Source organism: Gavialis gangeticus, unplaced genomic scaffold (genome assembly GCF_001723915.1).
Source record: "Gavialis gangeticus isolate Ggan-Ray unplaced genomic scaffold, GavGan_comp1, whole genome shotgun sequence".
In the NCBI taxonomy this organism is placed as follows: Eukaryota; Metazoa; Chordata; order Crocodylia; family Gavialidae; genus Gavialis; species Gavialis gangeticus.
The window spans coordinates 21518655-21536025 of NW_017729034.1; the positions used below are offsets into that span (position 1 = coordinate 21518655).

A 17371-nucleotide genomic window follows, 5' to 3' on the forward strand; every position below is an offset into this window, starting at 1 on the left:
TAATGGGGAATTCACAGTGTAGATGGGCTTGGGTCGAGTCATTACTGAAAGGCAGGGCTGCAAGGCATAGTCATACAGAAAGGGCCTTGGATGTTGAGTAGGCAGCAGGAAGATGAAAAAGAAGGAAAGCAGAAAAATTGGTCTATAAACTTACAGTTTCATAGGTATTATGGAAAGGGTCTTTGTGATCATTCAGTCTGACTTCCAAGGTAATATAAGCCATAGGACTTCTCAAGCTTAATTCAGTGTGGTCTAACCAAGGACCCTATTGTAAACACAATCATCTAGTTTTGCAACATAGTATCTTTGCTCAAGGCAGAATGAAGGGGACAGGTCCCCTGGAGACTTGCAAGAAACCTATCACTCAATTTAACCTGTGACTGTCTAGTAAACAAGGGGAGAAAGTGGTACAAGCATAACCTATGCATTCCCCCAACTCCAGAGTACTGGCCAACACCAAGAGTAAGAAGTCCATTTTCTGTCCCTCTGCTGATTACTATAGAAACCGAATGTTATATGTGGACCTGTCTGCCAGGAACAAGACTGAGTTCTATGAGTTCATGTCACCAGGCCTTTAAAACACCTGTCAGATATAACACATGTTGGTGTCTCCTGATCTGAGCTGGGTGTGATCCGTTGACTGTCCTGTTCACTTGACAGTTTGCTGGTCATGTGCTACAATGGCTATTGACATTGTCAAAGTGGCAGCAATATCCCAAAGCAGAATCTGAGCTGTTACCTGTGCGCAGAGGTACAGCCCACTCATTTGAACAGTTCTTGGTTCTTGGAGCCTTCAAATATCTGTAACCTTTGCACATTACCTCTGTGTGCTTTGAATTGCACATTCTACCTGTTTTCTCCTGTGCCTAGGAACCAGGGCACAGAACAAGCCATGATTTGCTCCTCTTTAACATATAATTGCTTATTATAATTACCTATAATTACTCATTGAATAGGGCTGTTTTTGAGGTTAAGTACCTCTTACTTTATTTTCAGACTGGATTTCAGCTCACAAGTGGTAGCTAGGAATTGATTTCAGCTCTCAGGTAGTAGCATTCAGGATGTGATCTGAATGCACGGGGCTGACCATTTAGTGATGCAGTCACTAAAGCCGCGGTAGTCTTTTTTAACCGTGGAGTGGGTTAGAGATGTCAGGGAGCTTGGTTTCTCTGCCATTGCCTCACCATACCCGAACTGACTCAGTGAAATCACTTAACCCTTCTATCCTCCAGCTTCCCCTTCCAGAAAAATATACAGGTCTAGCTCAGCTCCTGGTACGTATGAGGTCAGAAAATGGGAGTGCCCACTTCAGACCCGCAGAGCATAAGCTACAGCTTTGCATTTCTTTAGGAGCCCACAGAGGTATACCTGGCATGCTGTGCACTGCCCTGAGCAGCATTGGTGCATGAAGTAGCCGTCAGTGCCTGTGCTCTTGATGGTACTGGCAGTGGAGATGGCTGGGCCTGCAGTGTGGCAGCTCTTATTTTTCTAGCCTTCCCTAATGTGGCACCTGGAGCTAGTATCCCAGTTGCCCCCCTTTCTCCTTCCCTGTGCTACTATGAGCTAGAGGCCTGTGCTTTGGATTCTATGTTTAGATTCCAAAAAATGAGCTCCCAAATAGTGTCTGAATCTGCTTTTATAAAAGCTTTAGAAATGTGGTGTGTGCTGCATAAATGATGCAATAAGCAATAAATTTCCTTGCTAGTGAGCCCCAGTAGGCATGCTGTGTTTTAGCTATGCCACCCAGGGCAGTGAAGTTGTCAGCTTTGATACACATGCTACATATTTTACAGATAGTCAGTGCTTGGACCCATACTTCCTTCCCTCCCTCAAAAAAAAAAAAAAGAGAAACAAAAAACCCAAATGACCAATAAAACCTAGGTGCTATAGGAGAAGAAACTCAGTAGAAGATTTTTTCATTCTGAATTAGTACTGAGCCAGTGCTGCAGCATGGTTCGTAGGGGTACTCTGATGCTGCAGGGTGCATTATTTTGGATGAGATTTAGCACTCGGGTTGTGACCGTTTGTACTCAGAGAGCTCCCTGTGTGCTTGCCAGGGTTGAAGCGTTGACCGCAGCCCAATCCTAACTTTGGTAAACAAATGCGCTGCCAACCTCAGTTCTCCTTGTCGCTTTGCAAGAAGTTTTTGTCTCTCCTGAAAGTCGTGGTGCAATGTTGCTGTGTGCCATGAAAGAGCTGCTTCATCACCCCCCAGAATAATCATACTTAGCTGATAAATAGCACATTCTAGCCATAGATGCTGATGCATTTGACAAAGGAAGGTCAGAATCATTATTGCCTTTTGGCAGAGGAGGAAGCTGAAGGTCAGAGAGGGGCAGTTGCTTCCTCATCACTGTCCCACACACTGCAAGTTAGTGGCAGAACAGGAGCAGAACCCTGATCTTCTGACTCCCCACTAGGTCACACCCCACTAGGTCGCTACTTTTGAGCTGTGCATGAAGTGAATCCAGACGTGTCAGGCCAAATTCTGCTCCTTTCCACCTGTGTATATCCAGATAAATTCCATGGGAAGTTAACAGAGTTCCACCTCGAAAATAGCTCTACAAATACTAATAACAGTGCTGTTTTGGAGGTACTCGTGAGAGCTAGTAAATAAAAGCGGAATTTGATCCAAGGTCGGTATGGCTTCCTGGGCCCTTCAGGTTGGAAGATCCTATAAATGATTCAGCTAATGTTATTATTGCCATTGACTTGAGAGCAGGGCAGAACTTGGACTAAGCTACTTGTTATATTTGTTTAGAATCATTTTATGCATTGGCTAAGTAGAGTGTACGCTATACAGGAACTAAAATCTTTCCAACCTATATTTTATATATTAACCTACCATTGCTAGTTTCAGCCTTATTTTCTGTTCCTCTGTATGGTGGCTAGTACATCCCCTCCTTTTCACGCACCCCTCCCCCATACCAAAACGTATATTGCCAGAGGAGAGGAGGGATTAAGTGGAATTTGCCTTTCAGCACCAGGTTATGTGCTTGAATCCTCTTTAGGTGAGAGCTCACTCAAAACTATTGCTGTCTCAAAGCTTCTTCACCCAAACAAAACAAGGCAGTGATTTCAACGGCATGTGTGGCCTCTTTGTTGGCAATCTGCAAATAAATAAATAGCTATGATCAGGCTATGGGTCCCAACCAACTTCTTACTCTTAGACATATTGGCAGGAAGGTGTACAGGAAGCTTGTGTTGTTGCTTGCTCTCCAAGCTGTGCCCGAGTTAACAGAGAAAGCACATCAATCTGCAAGACTTTCAGGCTAACAGTAAATTCACATCCAATTAAAACCCTATGATGTATGTCATTTGACATACCACTTTCTTCAGTAATGCAGCAGAGTAGGCTGTGGTAATTCAGCCTTTCTTGAAAGGGTTCAGTTCTGTCTTCCAATGCAAAACACTGAAACTGTCTAATGAAGTTTAACACTAATAATTCATATGGGCTATGTGGCATTAGGATAAATGAGAAGAAATGTGATGACTTGGATTGGAATAGTGAATGATGGCAGATCTGCTAATGCTTGTCATGACCACACACCCTTAAGGGAGCAGCTTTGCACTTGCAAAGAAATGGACATCAAGTGATCGAACTGGGTCCTTATTTCTGTCTTGCAGGATTCTGTACCATGTGGTTGGAATCACAGGAGGTTTTGCAGCCAGGGATATGGGAGCGAAGGTAATGCGGCACTCTGAACTTGTCTGTGTTTTCTTTTTCTCTAGGATCTCCTCCTGGTTCCAAAATGGTCCTTGAAGGTTTCTTCAGCTGCTGGAATGGAACAGTGATCAAACTGAGGCAAGCATGTGATTTCATCAGGGACTGCACAGAGGGAGAGGATGAGGGAGACATTTGCAGTAAGTAAACTGAAATCTCAGCTTTGTCCTTCCTCCGCCCTTCTAGAAAACAGGAGCCATTTGCTTCCCCATCATAGGGAACTGAAAGATTTAGAAACCTGGTAGTGCTCATATGATCTCTCTGGATATCTAGCTTGGGCTGGCTATGAACATCTAAAGTATCCCTGCACTGGTATGCACTGGGTCTTATGGAAAACCTGTGATCAATGCCCCAAAAGCTCTTACTGCTTTGTCCCAAACTTCTGATCAGGCGTGCAGGGTAATGTGGTTCCACCTTTGATGTCTGTCACCAGCAAATGGGCTGGTCAGAATCCGTGGTGTCATATTTTTATATGAAGGTATGAATAACTGGGACCTGAACAGCGACCATCCAAAATAGGTCTCGTAGGCCCCTGACAGATGTTATGCTTCAGATGCGATTAACTGGTTAATCACACCTTTAGTGACCTGGCTACATGTTCAATCAATTAGTGGTGTGATAAAACAAAGAATAAGCCACAAAGTTATAACACAAGCTGTGTAATAACTGTGGCTGGTTTTTATCACATCTTTAATTGAATGTGTGGCTAGTGCCCAGCCTCTGGAGCATGCAGGAGCCTGTCATGTGCTATAGAGCCTGGGAAGCCCCTCAGCTGATTGGTGCTCCCAGCCACAGGAGTGCATCCTGGACTCCTGAGGCTGGAAAACTGGTCAGCTGATCACAGCATATGCTTCTTTGGTTGGGAGTCCCAGTTACCTGATGGGGCTCCCGGCTGTGGGAGCATATAATGTGTTCCCCTGGCTGGAAGCCCCCATCAGCTGATGGAGCTCCCAGATGCAGAGTGCACTGCTGTGACTGGGAGCTGAGCTTGCTACTTCCCAAAAGGAGCCTGGGTTCTTCCCTGCACCAGCAATATGACTTTATGTAATCTGATGTGGGATCCTACGATAGCGCTTCATGTGTGGCATGGCAGGAAGTGCAGTTGTTGGGATCCTGCATCAAATACCATTGCGCCTTGACTTTAACATCAGTCAGGGATCGCAGGCCATCAAATGTCACGTAGTCGAATCAGTGACTATTTCCACCTCAGGAGAAATTAATGAGCAATCCCAGAGCAGGTTGCAACAAACACACCTTCATGGTAGCAGCATTGCATCAGGGATGAACTGGAGCAGATTTGAGTCAGAAATACAGAGAGAGCCTTGCATTGCATATGACCGAGCCCTTGAGCCCTCTGATTCTGTCTCTTAGACATTGCACTACGATTAAAAAGCCATTTAAAAAAAATCTCATTTATAATTCTACTTTTTGCCTAAAAACCTTCAAGCAGAGCTTTTAAGAAAACTTAATGTGTTTTTTTTATTGCACTCTAGGTTTAATTAAAAACATTTAATAGATGGTGACAATTAGTAGGATTCTTTTTTACCACCAACTGCATTTCACTTCATTTCACTAGGGAAGTATATTATTTATCCAGCCCAATAAAAGGGCTCATCAATAAATGTATGTCATGTCTACATCTGCTGTGCATGGATGCACACTGCAAGTGAAATCCTGCTTTGAGTGGTGGGAGCAGAACAGAGTGGGAAGCAGAGCTGTATCAGCTGTGATTATGATTCAAAAACCATTCTCCCCATGCAGGGAAGACCTACAGGAGTCTGCTTACTGTGGTTTTGAAAAGCTAGGATGCACCTCTGGCTAGCATCTCTTGCCAGTCACAGCATGCACACACCAGCTGGCCGAGGGGAGGAGGGAGCTGTTGGACTACACCCAATACTGGTCCAACTGGCAAATAAGGCAGCCCCCTTCTTGCACTGACATGAAATGCATGCTCTGTTTATGGAACATGTTGCCTACTGTTGAAATGTAGCCATTTGCAGGATTAAACACAGCAGTTGCTGAGCAGTGCGCGGGAACACTACACAAAAATCTGAAGCAGGAAAGGAAGGATATTGGACCTGGTTCTCTGCAGATGGAACTTCCTTGCAGTCAGTGGAGTTATAACAACAAAGATTTTGTCCCACCATGTCCAATAGACATACAGAGAAAACAAAACATAATTAACAGAACTTAGCTGGGACTGACACCCTGTAGCCATAGAGAAGCATCATTCCAGGATTTTGTGATCACAGTTAGACTGTTAGTTTTGCATCTCATCTGAAGACAGTATCTTGTGTAACACCATGCTCCTTTGAGTCATTTCTTTCAGAAACCTCTGTTTTTGAGGAGTCCTGCAATGCAACAATGATAGGGTCCAGTCCTCTTCAGTTTATAAGATGTAATGAGAGCTGTGAGTTTCTAGTCTTGAGCGTGGGGTTGCATGCTGCTTGTTGCAAGCCTGTTCAATTCTGATTAAATTCTCTGCTATTGTAAAGCCACCCCATTAGTATGCTATACTGAGTTGTGTTGGCATAAGTTTTCCTTCACAGAACAGAAATGGTCAAATATTTTAGATATCAAATATGTCTATCTGTCAACTCACTACACAAAGTACCTAATCGTTCAGCAATTGGGTTCTTGTTTAGTCCTGAACAATTTAGATATTTTCATCAGCTTTTTTCAACCATGGCAAAAAATGAATCAGATTTCCAGGGGGCTACTCCCCCTCTGCCCCCTCCCTCTCAAGGCTTTGCTGCCACATACACAAAAAAGCTGTTAAGCTGTAGCCATACTAGAAAATGGGGAAGAGGGGTCTTCTAAAGCCATCTTTAACCTAGTAGTTATCTTTTTATCAGCTTTATGAGAGGCTGTTTTTTGTTTTGGACATTCAGACTCTGCATCTTTTCTTTCATTCCCCACTTCCACCTTCCCCAACCTTTTTGTTTTGTTCTTTAGCTGCAAAATTTACTTTAAAGACTACTGTTGGTTAACACCTTTGACTTACTACTGGTCAATGAAAATATAACAGTGATTTTTCTGCCTACAGCCAGTTAGTCTTCGTAGAGCCATTAGAATAAGTGTACCCCTGAAAAAAGAAATAATTTGGTTTATAATCAAACAGTCTTGCAGGGAAAAGAAACCCCTTTAAAGAGACAGAAACAGACTTAGATTCCAACCAGTAGTGGCTTAGGGTAAGATGCACAGATTTACCAGATCAGGAAAAGTGTGTAAAGTGATTTTCTCTGTTGCAAACTGGAAACATCGTTGATTCCATGATTTCACGCTTTCCAGCTGATACTATTCCCCTGTGTATAAAATACGGGTGTCATTACATGAAGTTATGACCCTAGCCACTATGCTAAGGTCATTCTCTCCCTCCCTTGTTCACTCTCATTCAATTCATATTTAAGTATTTTTTGCACAGGGGAGCAGCATCAATAGGAGAAACCAAGACATGCACCTTAGATCACCAATTATGTGAATGACTCAAGCTCCACTCAGTGTGTGAGTGAAGGGAGTGTGCGTATGTGCCTGTTGGGGGATGAGTGTTCATGGTGTCTAGACTCTAAATGAGTTGGTGTGTTTCATTCAGAACATGAGCCAGTTCTATAGGGACTAGTTCTCTACCCAGCTGAAAATGTGTGAGGAGAACAACCGATTCATCTGTACTTTGGGGTTGGCTATGACTCAACTGAAGTTATCCATAGATAAATGATGAAATGACTTGTTACCATGCAGTACCCTCTCCCTTCCTATCTTGCTTAATTGTTGTTGTGTTGCTTACCGTTCTCCCCATCTCTCAGCTAAAAGCAGGAGATACAGCAGAGAATTCTAATCACCAGGGATCCTGGTTTTCACTGATTAAAAAAATCCCCAATTTTCAGATTAAAAAAGTAATCCAAAATCCACATTTTTCTATGATTAAAAAACCCTACTCTCTCTCTCATCTTTCTCTCTATATATATTTGAAGAAAATGACACATTATATATATATATATAGAGAGAGAGAGAGAGAGAGAGAGAGAGAGTAGGGTTTCATTTTAATCATGGAAAACTGTGCATGGGGGGTTAATCCAAAAATTGGGGATTTTTTTTTATCAGATAAAACCAGGATCCATGCTAACCAGTGTAAGTTCTGATCTCAAAGGTTCCAGCTGACACTGCAAAAAACCCCTTTATTTAGTGTGCTGACATTGGTGGTCCCTTATTTGCACTTTATTTCTGATAGACCTTGGCAGACCTTGCTTTGGCAGAATAAGGGTGGCAATGAAAACATAAACTTCGAGAGCTGCAGAGTGTTAAGGATTAGCACACTTAGATGATACTCTGCTCCATGATCTGAAACTTCCTACTATATCTAGTAAAAAGCCATAGATCTTAAGGCAAGAAGAGATCTTTACGATCATTGAGTTTGACCCTTTGCAATAAGACTGGCCATAGAAATTTACCCAATAATTCCTTCAACAAGCCCATAACATGATTGATCTGCAACAGATCTTTTCCAAAGATAACCAGTTTTGATTCAAAGTCTTTGAGCAACTGAAAATACACTCTACCCCTCTGCAAGTTGTTCCGGTATTTAAGTTTCCCCAGCGTTTCATGGACAGGGTATGTGAACTAAAAATGGAAACTCATAAATCTTTACCTAGCTTTCAAACTGAAGCTAAACCATTCTGAAGGTCTGACAGTGTCTGGTGAAGGATCGAGTCATCACCGTCTCTACCTCCTTCCTTTGTGGAAAGGGCCCAATGTGGTTTCTGCTCCCTCAAAGTATTTCTGGAAGCTATCTATGATGTGTCTTCTGAATTCTCTTTTGTCTGTGTCCCTCATTCCCAGTGGGCAGTTCTCTGGTCCCTCAGGGTCTGAACATTTTGTTATTGATCTGTCAGTAATAATGCTGCCAATTACATCAGGTTTCACCAACCCTAGTAACTCCTGCCTTCTTGACTCAGGCAGAAATCTCCCTGTGGTCAAGGGAAGCTTGCCTAGATAGGAAATTTAGAAGGGAGAACCATGAGTCTGGATATTGCTTCTTCAGTTCAGAAAGGTTTTCTTCCTTTGTGCAGTACATAAAGCCCTAGTAGCCTGCATAATGCTAATAAGATCCTGCTACTTATACGTTCAAAGAATCATGGCAATGTGCTTTGACAGAGTATCTCTAGCTTAAAAGCTTTTCTTGGAGTTGCAATAAATGCATGTCATAGTTTTTCTGTGTATATGAAGCATTAAAGAACAGCAGTGAGGAATACAGTGCATCCAGAATACAGGACAACCAGAAATTCATAAAGGTGCATCTGTGGAGGCAGAAAGAAATGTACTGTGAAAGGAATAGCTCTTTATACATCTCTGTTTCTATATGTACAGTGAGCTTAGCTGTGTGTTTTTTCTGACCTCCAGGTAGAGTTTGTTGTTTAGATGTTCCCCCCCTACTGCTGTAAATTGCTTACACCATCCTAGCTATCACAGGACAGTAAAATGAATTCAGTTGCACACAAAGTTGTGCTATTTCTGTGGGTATTCAGGGTACATTTGTTTTTGTCATTTTCTTAAAATTTCAGCTTCAGGCTGAGCAATGAAATGGAGCTAAGTTCTATAGAGAGGTGGGACACAAGAGAGCTTTTCTTGGCTTAGCAGCCCAAAACTGAAAGGCAGACTGAATGAATCTGGAGACCATAAAAGGCAAAACATTAAAGCAGCCTTTAATTAATTGCTGGGGTTTTGTTCAATTTACCCTGTTGGCCCCACATTAAACCCACAGACACATGGCTATGTGAAATTTGTTGTGCTCCTTAATTAGGTTCCTTGAAGGTCAGATGTTCCCATTACAGATGCTTTCATCACAATTGTTGCTAACTGGCCATCTTGCAACATAAAGATCAGTGGGCTATAGAAACTGAAGCTCTAAAGGTGAGAGTGGAGATGAATGTTGGGTGGGCAAAAAAATAACCTATGATCATTGGTTAATCAATTGCCAAAAGAGATTCACAGTGTCATGTCTGATTTCCCTCTTATATAGCAGCTGCCTCTTTGGTATTTATGAAAATAGATTTTTTTCCCCACCCCTGAAATTCTCTGCTTTGTAAAGTGCTTCTGAAACTGAAGAAGGGCAGTAGTTAGTTGTGTTAGTCTGAAGTTAGGCAGAAGGTGAGGCAGGGTAGCAGCTTAAAGACAAACTGTTTCAGAGGGGAATGAGCTTTCACAGGCAACAGCCTACTTTATGAAATGCAATGAATGGACTGGTAGAAAGAAAAAATTATATATAGGAGGGATGGGGGGGTGGGAAAACGCTGCTAAGAGGGAATTGGTTGTTGATTCGGTCCATTGAGATGAACAAGTTAGTTAACAGCCAATTCAAGTAATAGAAGCGATAGGACTGAGACATCCACTGATGTCCATCCACTGATCTGTGGATGATTTCTTGCTCTACAATTTCATATTCAAGTTGGGTTTTAATTTTTTTTTCATTTAAGGACAAATACTCCAAATCCATGACAGAACATTCAGGAAGGTCCAAGCGTTCTGCCACAGGCCTTTGTATGTTTCTGGAATTGGCATCCATTCATGTTGGATTGGCATTTATTCATTTTTTTACATATCGTTCCATCTGGCCTATGTAGATAGCAGAGGAGAACTGTAAGATGCTTACAGCATATAGGATGTTGGTGGAACAGAAGGTGAATGAACCCCAGGTGTTATAATTTGTGGTGCTTGGTACAGCACTGACATGGTCCATGTTGGTGAAGGGAGAACATCTGGAATCTGGATCTGTAGAAAGGCTGGGTGACTTGGTGAGACTTATCAGAGAGATGTTGTTTGGAGCTGGGGTGCTGCCTACACAAGACAGGCTTGTAGGACCAGACCAGGGCCACTCTGGATTAAGTCCACAGACCAGGCCCCGAACCAGCCCTGTGCATTGTACTCTGCATGCAGGGCCAGGACTGGCGTATGCTGCAGCGCACAGGGCCAGTCTGGGTCTTATACTGCATGCAGCACCTATATTGAACCAGTCCTGTGTGCTGGATCTGGCACACAGGGCTGGTCTGTGGGCCTGATCTGATCCATGGGGCTAGCTGGTTTTGACATTCCTAAGCTCCATGATGCATCTGTTTAATGTACTTATATCATCTTCAGGACTATAATATGAGAGTGTTTCAAACTCTTTTTATTGTATTGATCCTCCAGCAGTCCTGAGGGAAAGCCAGGGGGCTGTTGGTTTGGAGTGAGGGGCAATGGCATGGGCAGGGCACCAGCATATCAGGGCTGGTCAGTGCCACAAAGTGTGTGGGGGGGGGGAAGGCGGGGGGAGACACGGGACAGCCACAGCTGGATCTGTGTCCTGGTGAGTGAAGGGGGCTGGGCCAGCTCTGATTTTCTATGATAAAAAACCCAAAATCAAATGCCAACATTGATAGGTATTTAGAATTTATTTTATTATATTGATTGAGGCACTGGAAGACTTCCAAATTGCTTTAAAATTGTGACTATATCAATAAAACATTGTGCTCAACTGATACCTATATATATATATAGTGGTGTTTCATTTTAATCACAGAAAAAACATGGATTTTGGGGGGTTTGATCAGAGGATTTGCCATTTTTAAACAGAGAAAACCAGGATCCCTGGTTACTAGTGACAGTAACCAATAAATAGCATTGTTCTTCCTGGACAATTATGTTAAGTTCCCATGTTAAGATAACCCCAAGGGTAGATCCATGAAACAGGTGAAGTAGGAAAATTATAAGTGCAGACAGAAGTGACAATTTTCACCTGGTCTGGGTCCTGGAAGTTCTCTACAGCCATGACCAAACACAAGTTCACAGCTGCAGAGCACTTTAAAAGTGATCACCTTCATTGCATGAGGGTGCAGATGAAGATGCTCCAAAATGGAACACCCTCAGTAACTTCTGTTTGCATATACTGGGAGCAGGGCTGAGCTGATGCAGCTTATTCCAGCTGCTGGCACTGTCTTCAGAATGAGAGTGGGAAAGAGACCAGAGGAAGTTTGCCCCCTGCCCCCCAGGTGGCTGCCCTCCCACTCCAGTGTGGCTGGGGAAACCCCAGAATATACCTCCCTTTCCTGTCTTCTCCTGCCTCCCAACCTGAGAGAGCACAGGAGCTTGGAGGGGGGCAGGGCTAGGGAACAGATGCTGCAGAGATGGAGCCTCTTTTGATGGATTGGCTCCAAATTAGAGCTGATCACCCATCCTCCCTGACCGAACAGCTAACATCAGTCGGGTCGGGAGGATTGGTCTAACTCGTGGCACTTTCTGTAAAGTGCCATGTGTAAGACCGGGGAGCTGCACTTCTGTCTGTGGCTTATAAGTAGGTGAAAGATTGCTGAAATAAGTAGATTTTTAAGAGAAGGTATTTGGATAGTGCAGGATAGAGACTTCTGCAGTCTGGGACAGCCTGAGTGCATGTGCTGTATCACAAGAACTGGAAGGAGCTGAAGGGAGTAGTACAAAGAGAGAAGGTTAGAAAATGGATAGGAATGAGAACAGAGAAAGCATTTCACAGTTTTGTAAAGGGAGGGGACTCAGCTAAAATGTGGTTCCTGTTTTGATTCATATGCTCAAAGGAAACTAATGAACAGTTAAGTCTCAGTGCCTGGGGCACAGGAACCTATATGAAATCCCAAGCTAGTATCAGAATGAATGAGCTTCCAAACTGCAAGTATGATTAAAAGTCAGATGTTCCCTTTGCATCCACCTGTCTCATGGAGTGTCTTAAAAGGCAAGAAGGTGCCATTACTCCCTTCTGCAAATGCAGGAACAGAGGCCCCAAAAGTATCACAGTTTGCATGAGGTCACAGGGTAGTACATGGCAGAAGTAAGAGCAGAACCTGAGTTCCAGCAGCCAGTGTGATTCACCAGACTGCACAGGCCTCAATAAAAGGAGAGGGACAGCATGTTAAAATGTCTTTCACTGATGGTAATTTTTGCTTCCTAGATTGGGCTGCGGGGCCTGAAATTTGGAAAACTTGGCCAAGGGTAGATCCTGGAAGATGTAGAGACCAACCACATAGGAGACCCTATAAGAGGGGCGGGCCAGATGCGGCCCACCAGGCCATTCTATCCAGTCTGCTGGGCTCCTAAAAAATTTAGAAAATTAATATTTATCTGCCCCTGGCTGCCTGTCATGCAGCCATCGATGGCTTGCCAAAACTCAATAAGTGGCCCTCTGCCCGAAATAATTGCCTGCCCCTGCCCTATAATGTCTAGTGTGCAGATTTGTCCTCTTGTTAAGAAGACAGTCTCACTTTGAAGTATGTTAACCTTTTTTTCTTTCCTCCTTCTATCTTCTCACCTGCAACATGATGGATGCTTAATGCCAAGAGGCCCAAGGGCTATGGGAAGCATCAGCATGCCCCAGAATCACTCAGGGTAAACATTCTCTTCTTGCTTTCTTCCTGTGCCCAGGAATCCACTAATCATCTCCTTTGTGGTTTTTCTGGACTCTGTCTCCACAGAAAAGCTTCCTTCCAGTTTTTACTGTTCGTTTGAAGAAGGCGACTGTGGCTGGACGCAGGGCTCTTCTGCTTCTCACATTCTTCCATGGCAGATTGGGAACCCGGAGTACGGCCGCTTTCCTTCACTAGAAGGTATGGGACAGAGCAGTCTCAATACGAGCAGGTGGGGGTACCTTTTCAGTGTTCAGCCAAGAAGTCACAGGTACCTTGTTTTCACACATTACTTCATAGTCAGCCATCAGTACAGCAAAGCCCTCCTTTCTTCTAAGATGGATCCTTCACCCTTCTGAATTGCCTCTTCTCTTTGTGCAGATCCTGACTATGCTCCCTTTTGCCCCTGGCTATTCCTTACTTTTCTTCCCACCACTCAGTTCCCTTTTAGCCCCATCATTTCATAGTCCATTCCTTCATGCACGCTCTATCCTGACTCTCTGCCCCTCCCAATCACTGATGGCCCCACCAACTTTTCTCTTACAAACCCCTGGTTTTTAAGCAGTTTATATCTCAGGCACTGAACTACCACGGGGCTGAAATATGACAGACTACCTGCTTCCAAGAATATTTTCCCTAATACAGTAACATAAATCAGATGAGACATTTATTGCTTAAGTGCAGAGCAGCTAAAGGAATACAGCAATAATAGAGCACTGCATCTGCCATAAACACTGTATCCCAAGAATGTTTACAAAGTTAAATGACACATAGTGAGGCAGTAAGGGTTAGATGCTCCACAGGTGTAAATTGGTGGAGATTCATGGACTGCAGTGGAGCTAAACTGATTTATGCCAGCAGATGATCTGACCAACAATATTGCAGAACAAAGAGAAATTGAGCCAAAGGGAAGGAAGGAAGGGAAGATCATGAAAGGGCACAGTGGGTAACTGACAGGAAAATGTACCACTTCATGATTTATCTAGGGGTCATAAAATGAAACTAGGCCTGTGCGAAGCAGCTAGTATTCACTTTGGATTTGGCCGATTCGGGGGACAGTGATTTGATTCAGTGATTCAAATCACTATCCTGATTCGATTCAGCCAGATCTGATTCAGAGATTTGGCTGCTGAATCTCTGAATCAGCCAGGCCAGGCCCATGCCCCGCCCACTCTCCCAGCCGGGCAATGGCTGCCCCACCTCCCAGCACTTGGAAAAAGAAAAGCCCCAACCAACTACTGGGTCCCAGCTGCCTCCCACTGCCCCCCACTGCCCCATGCTGCATGGGGGGCTCTGCATGAGCCGCGTGACCCCTCCCCCTGCCCACTGTCCCAGCCCCCGCACTAGTGCTCCGCCTGCTCTGGCCCTTTAAGAAAAAAAACCCAGAAACCCCAGACTCACCGTTCCTGCCAGCGGGAGGTGATCCCTACTGTCCCACACCATATGGGGGGTTCTGCATGAGCCCCCAAAGCCCCAAGGCCACTGCAGGAGCATTGAGTCCCAGGGGTTTTCTTGTTTGCTTTTTTTCTTAAAGGGCCAGAACTGGCCCGGGTGGGGCATCCATGGTGGGGCTGGGGGAGCAGGGGGGAGTTGGGGGGCTCATGGCAGAGCCCCCCATGCAGCATGGGGTAGTGGGGAGCAGTGGGGATCACCCCCCCCCAGGCCGGCAGCACCCGGTGAGCAGTGGGGCTTTTTATAAAATACCAAGCTGGCTCAGGTGAGGCAGCCACGGGGGGGCTCGGGGAGCAGGGAGGGCCAACGCCCCTCTCCCCCAGTTCCCCTCTTCCCCACCCCTAGTGCTTACCAGCTCAGAGTCAGCTGCAGCTCTCTGCTGCAGCCACTGGGGACTGTCCAAATCATCAAAGCTCTCCAAATCTTTTCTGAAGATTCAGAGAGCTTTGAATCAATTCGGACCTTTGAATTGGCCCCCTGATTCGATATGGATTCAGAGATTCAGCCACCGAATCAGGCCTAATCTCCTCTGAATCAAATCACCACCTGAACCTTAGCACAACCCTAGTAGTAAGTTTAAAACTAACAAAAGGATGTTCTTTTTCACACATGGTGTGTAATTGAAGTGTGGAACTAATTGCCACCAGATGTTATGGAAGATAACAGTTCAGCCACATTAAAAAAAGGATTGAACAACAACCCAACAACACAAAAGGAACTGAACAAAGTCTAGGAGGAAAGGTGCATCACTAGCTACTGAGCATGGGAGTTAGGGATACAGCCTCTGAACTAGAACTTCCCTAGACCTTCAATCCTGGAGGCTGCAAGTAGGGGAAGAACAGTGAAAAAAATGCCCTGGTCATACCTAGTCCACTCTTCCTTTCAGCATCCACTGTTTACCACTGTTCAAGCTAGGGACAGACATTCAAAAAGCCTGAGCCTGAATTGATTCTATTTTTGCAGGCTAGTCTAACCTGCAGAGCTTGAACTGATTTGCAATGGGATAGACATTAACTTTTGAATCAAGAAACGCAGGCTCATGCCTGCAGTGGCTCAGGCTAGAAGCCAGGGGGTACTAGAGCAGCCCTCCCTTTCCTTCCACAATGCTGAGCTGAGGGGGGCGTGGCCAGGCCCTGGCAGAGTGCTCTGATTAGGAAGGGGTTTAACCCGCCACCCCAGCCTGCACAGTCTCCAGCTGGGGTGTGCCTGAGGGGGAGGGAGAAACAGCCCTAGCCCAGCTTTTCCTTGCTCACTGTTCAAGGGGCAGGACGTGTTACTGGACCCCAGGCCACAGCTAGCACTCTGAGGCAAAGGGAGGGTGGAGAAGGAGGACTGCTTGTGTGGAGTGCATGAATCTGTTAATGATACTGAGCTTTTCAATCTCCCTCTCCCTCCTGCTTCATACTGTCTGCAGCAAACTGACAGGCAAGGGAGCCAGCAGAGAGTTGATAACACAAAGTTTATCAGCCCATTAAGAAAAAAGTTTCGCTCATTAGATCAAGCTCTTCTTAAACAGCTTTTTCCAAGGAAGGAACGGAAGAACATTACCAGCTTACCTGTTGATTAGCTCCCAAAAGTCTTAAGCAGACACTGTTCTGTCTGCCTTTGTCCCAGTGAAATTGGAAATACACAGATACCTCTCAGCATTAACTAGCATGGGGGTGGCCATGACCAGTTGCTGGCTAGGGTCTGTGCCCTGGGGTCCATGCTGTGGGAGAGGGGAGGGAGGATGCAGGGAGAAGCCAGGCAGACACTGTTCTGCCTGCAGTCCCCCACCCCCCTTCTCAGTAAGCTGGAGCAGTGATAGTGCTCTGGCTAGGGAGGAGAGGGTTGGGGCCAGCCCTGTTCTCTGTAGCAAACGGCCCAGCCCAGTCCAGGGCTGAAAAGTGTGCTGGGATGCTGGGGAACTCTATTTAATTTGAACCAGGAAGGGGTCTGGGACAGAAGTTGCCTAAAACAGTTTGACCCAAATCGGTTAAGTCTGATACTACATTCAACCAGGTTTATCTTAAAGCAGTTTCAGCTATTTTGAAAGTGGTTTATATGCACTGAACTTCTGTTCTGTTACAGGTTTAAATCAGTTTTTGATCACTTAAACCAGTTTATGTGTAACTTCTGTCCCTAGCCTGTGAGACATAGGATACTGTACAAGATGGACCTAGGGTCTGACCCAATAAATGGCATTTCTTATGTTCTTATCTATCCCAGTGATTCTCATCCAGGGTGTTTGTGGTTCCCAGGGGTACCTTGAGATCCCCTCAAGAGTGCCACAGGGTGCCACTCAGTGTTAGCACAGGTAGGTGTTAGCCCTGTTAAGTGTACACACAATTCACAAGATAAACCCAGAAATTTCAAATAGAGATTCATAGCATTAAACATATAATTCTGCCCTATTGTGGACTTTATGAATTATGCGCAACAGAAGAATTGCCAGTTATTTTTGTAGTAAAAAAAAAAGGGAAAATGGAGAACTGGCATTTTCTGAGGATTGCCTTGAGTCTAAAATGGTTGCAAACCACTGATCTATCATGTAGTGGTGAATTTAATTCAAGTTCAGGCTGGACAATTGCAGCAGAATTGGAGTTCAATCTACCACATTCCAACACAGTTCAGTAACATCTTGCTTTCACAGCTATCCAGCCTCATGACAGGGGCAGCAAAGCCAACCTAGGGGGAGATTGCAGCAGAGTGGGCCCACTGCTCAGCCCCACAACCCCAGCCCTCCCCATATCTGTGCAGGAATGAATCTCCCTTCCCATTTTTCTCTTCTTCCTCAATCCTAGAGGTAGTAGGC

General features: G+C 44.8%; 1 protein-coding gene across 1 annotated transcript in view; it reads left to right on the plus strand.

Annotated features, from left to right (window-relative positions):
• ALK (anaplastic lymphoma receptor tyrosine kinase) overlaps nucleotides 1-17371 on the plus strand; it is a 607969-nt gene that overhangs the window by 446291 nt on the left and 144307 nt on the right. The window contains exons 6-7 of the mRNA XM_019527591.1: nucleotides 3733-3864; nucleotides 13195-13326. Of these exons, the coding sequence (XP_019383136.1) occupies nucleotides 3733-3864; nucleotides 13195-13326 (264 nt within the window). The remainder of the gene's footprint in view (nucleotides 1-3732; nucleotides 3865-13194; nucleotides 13327-17371) is intronic.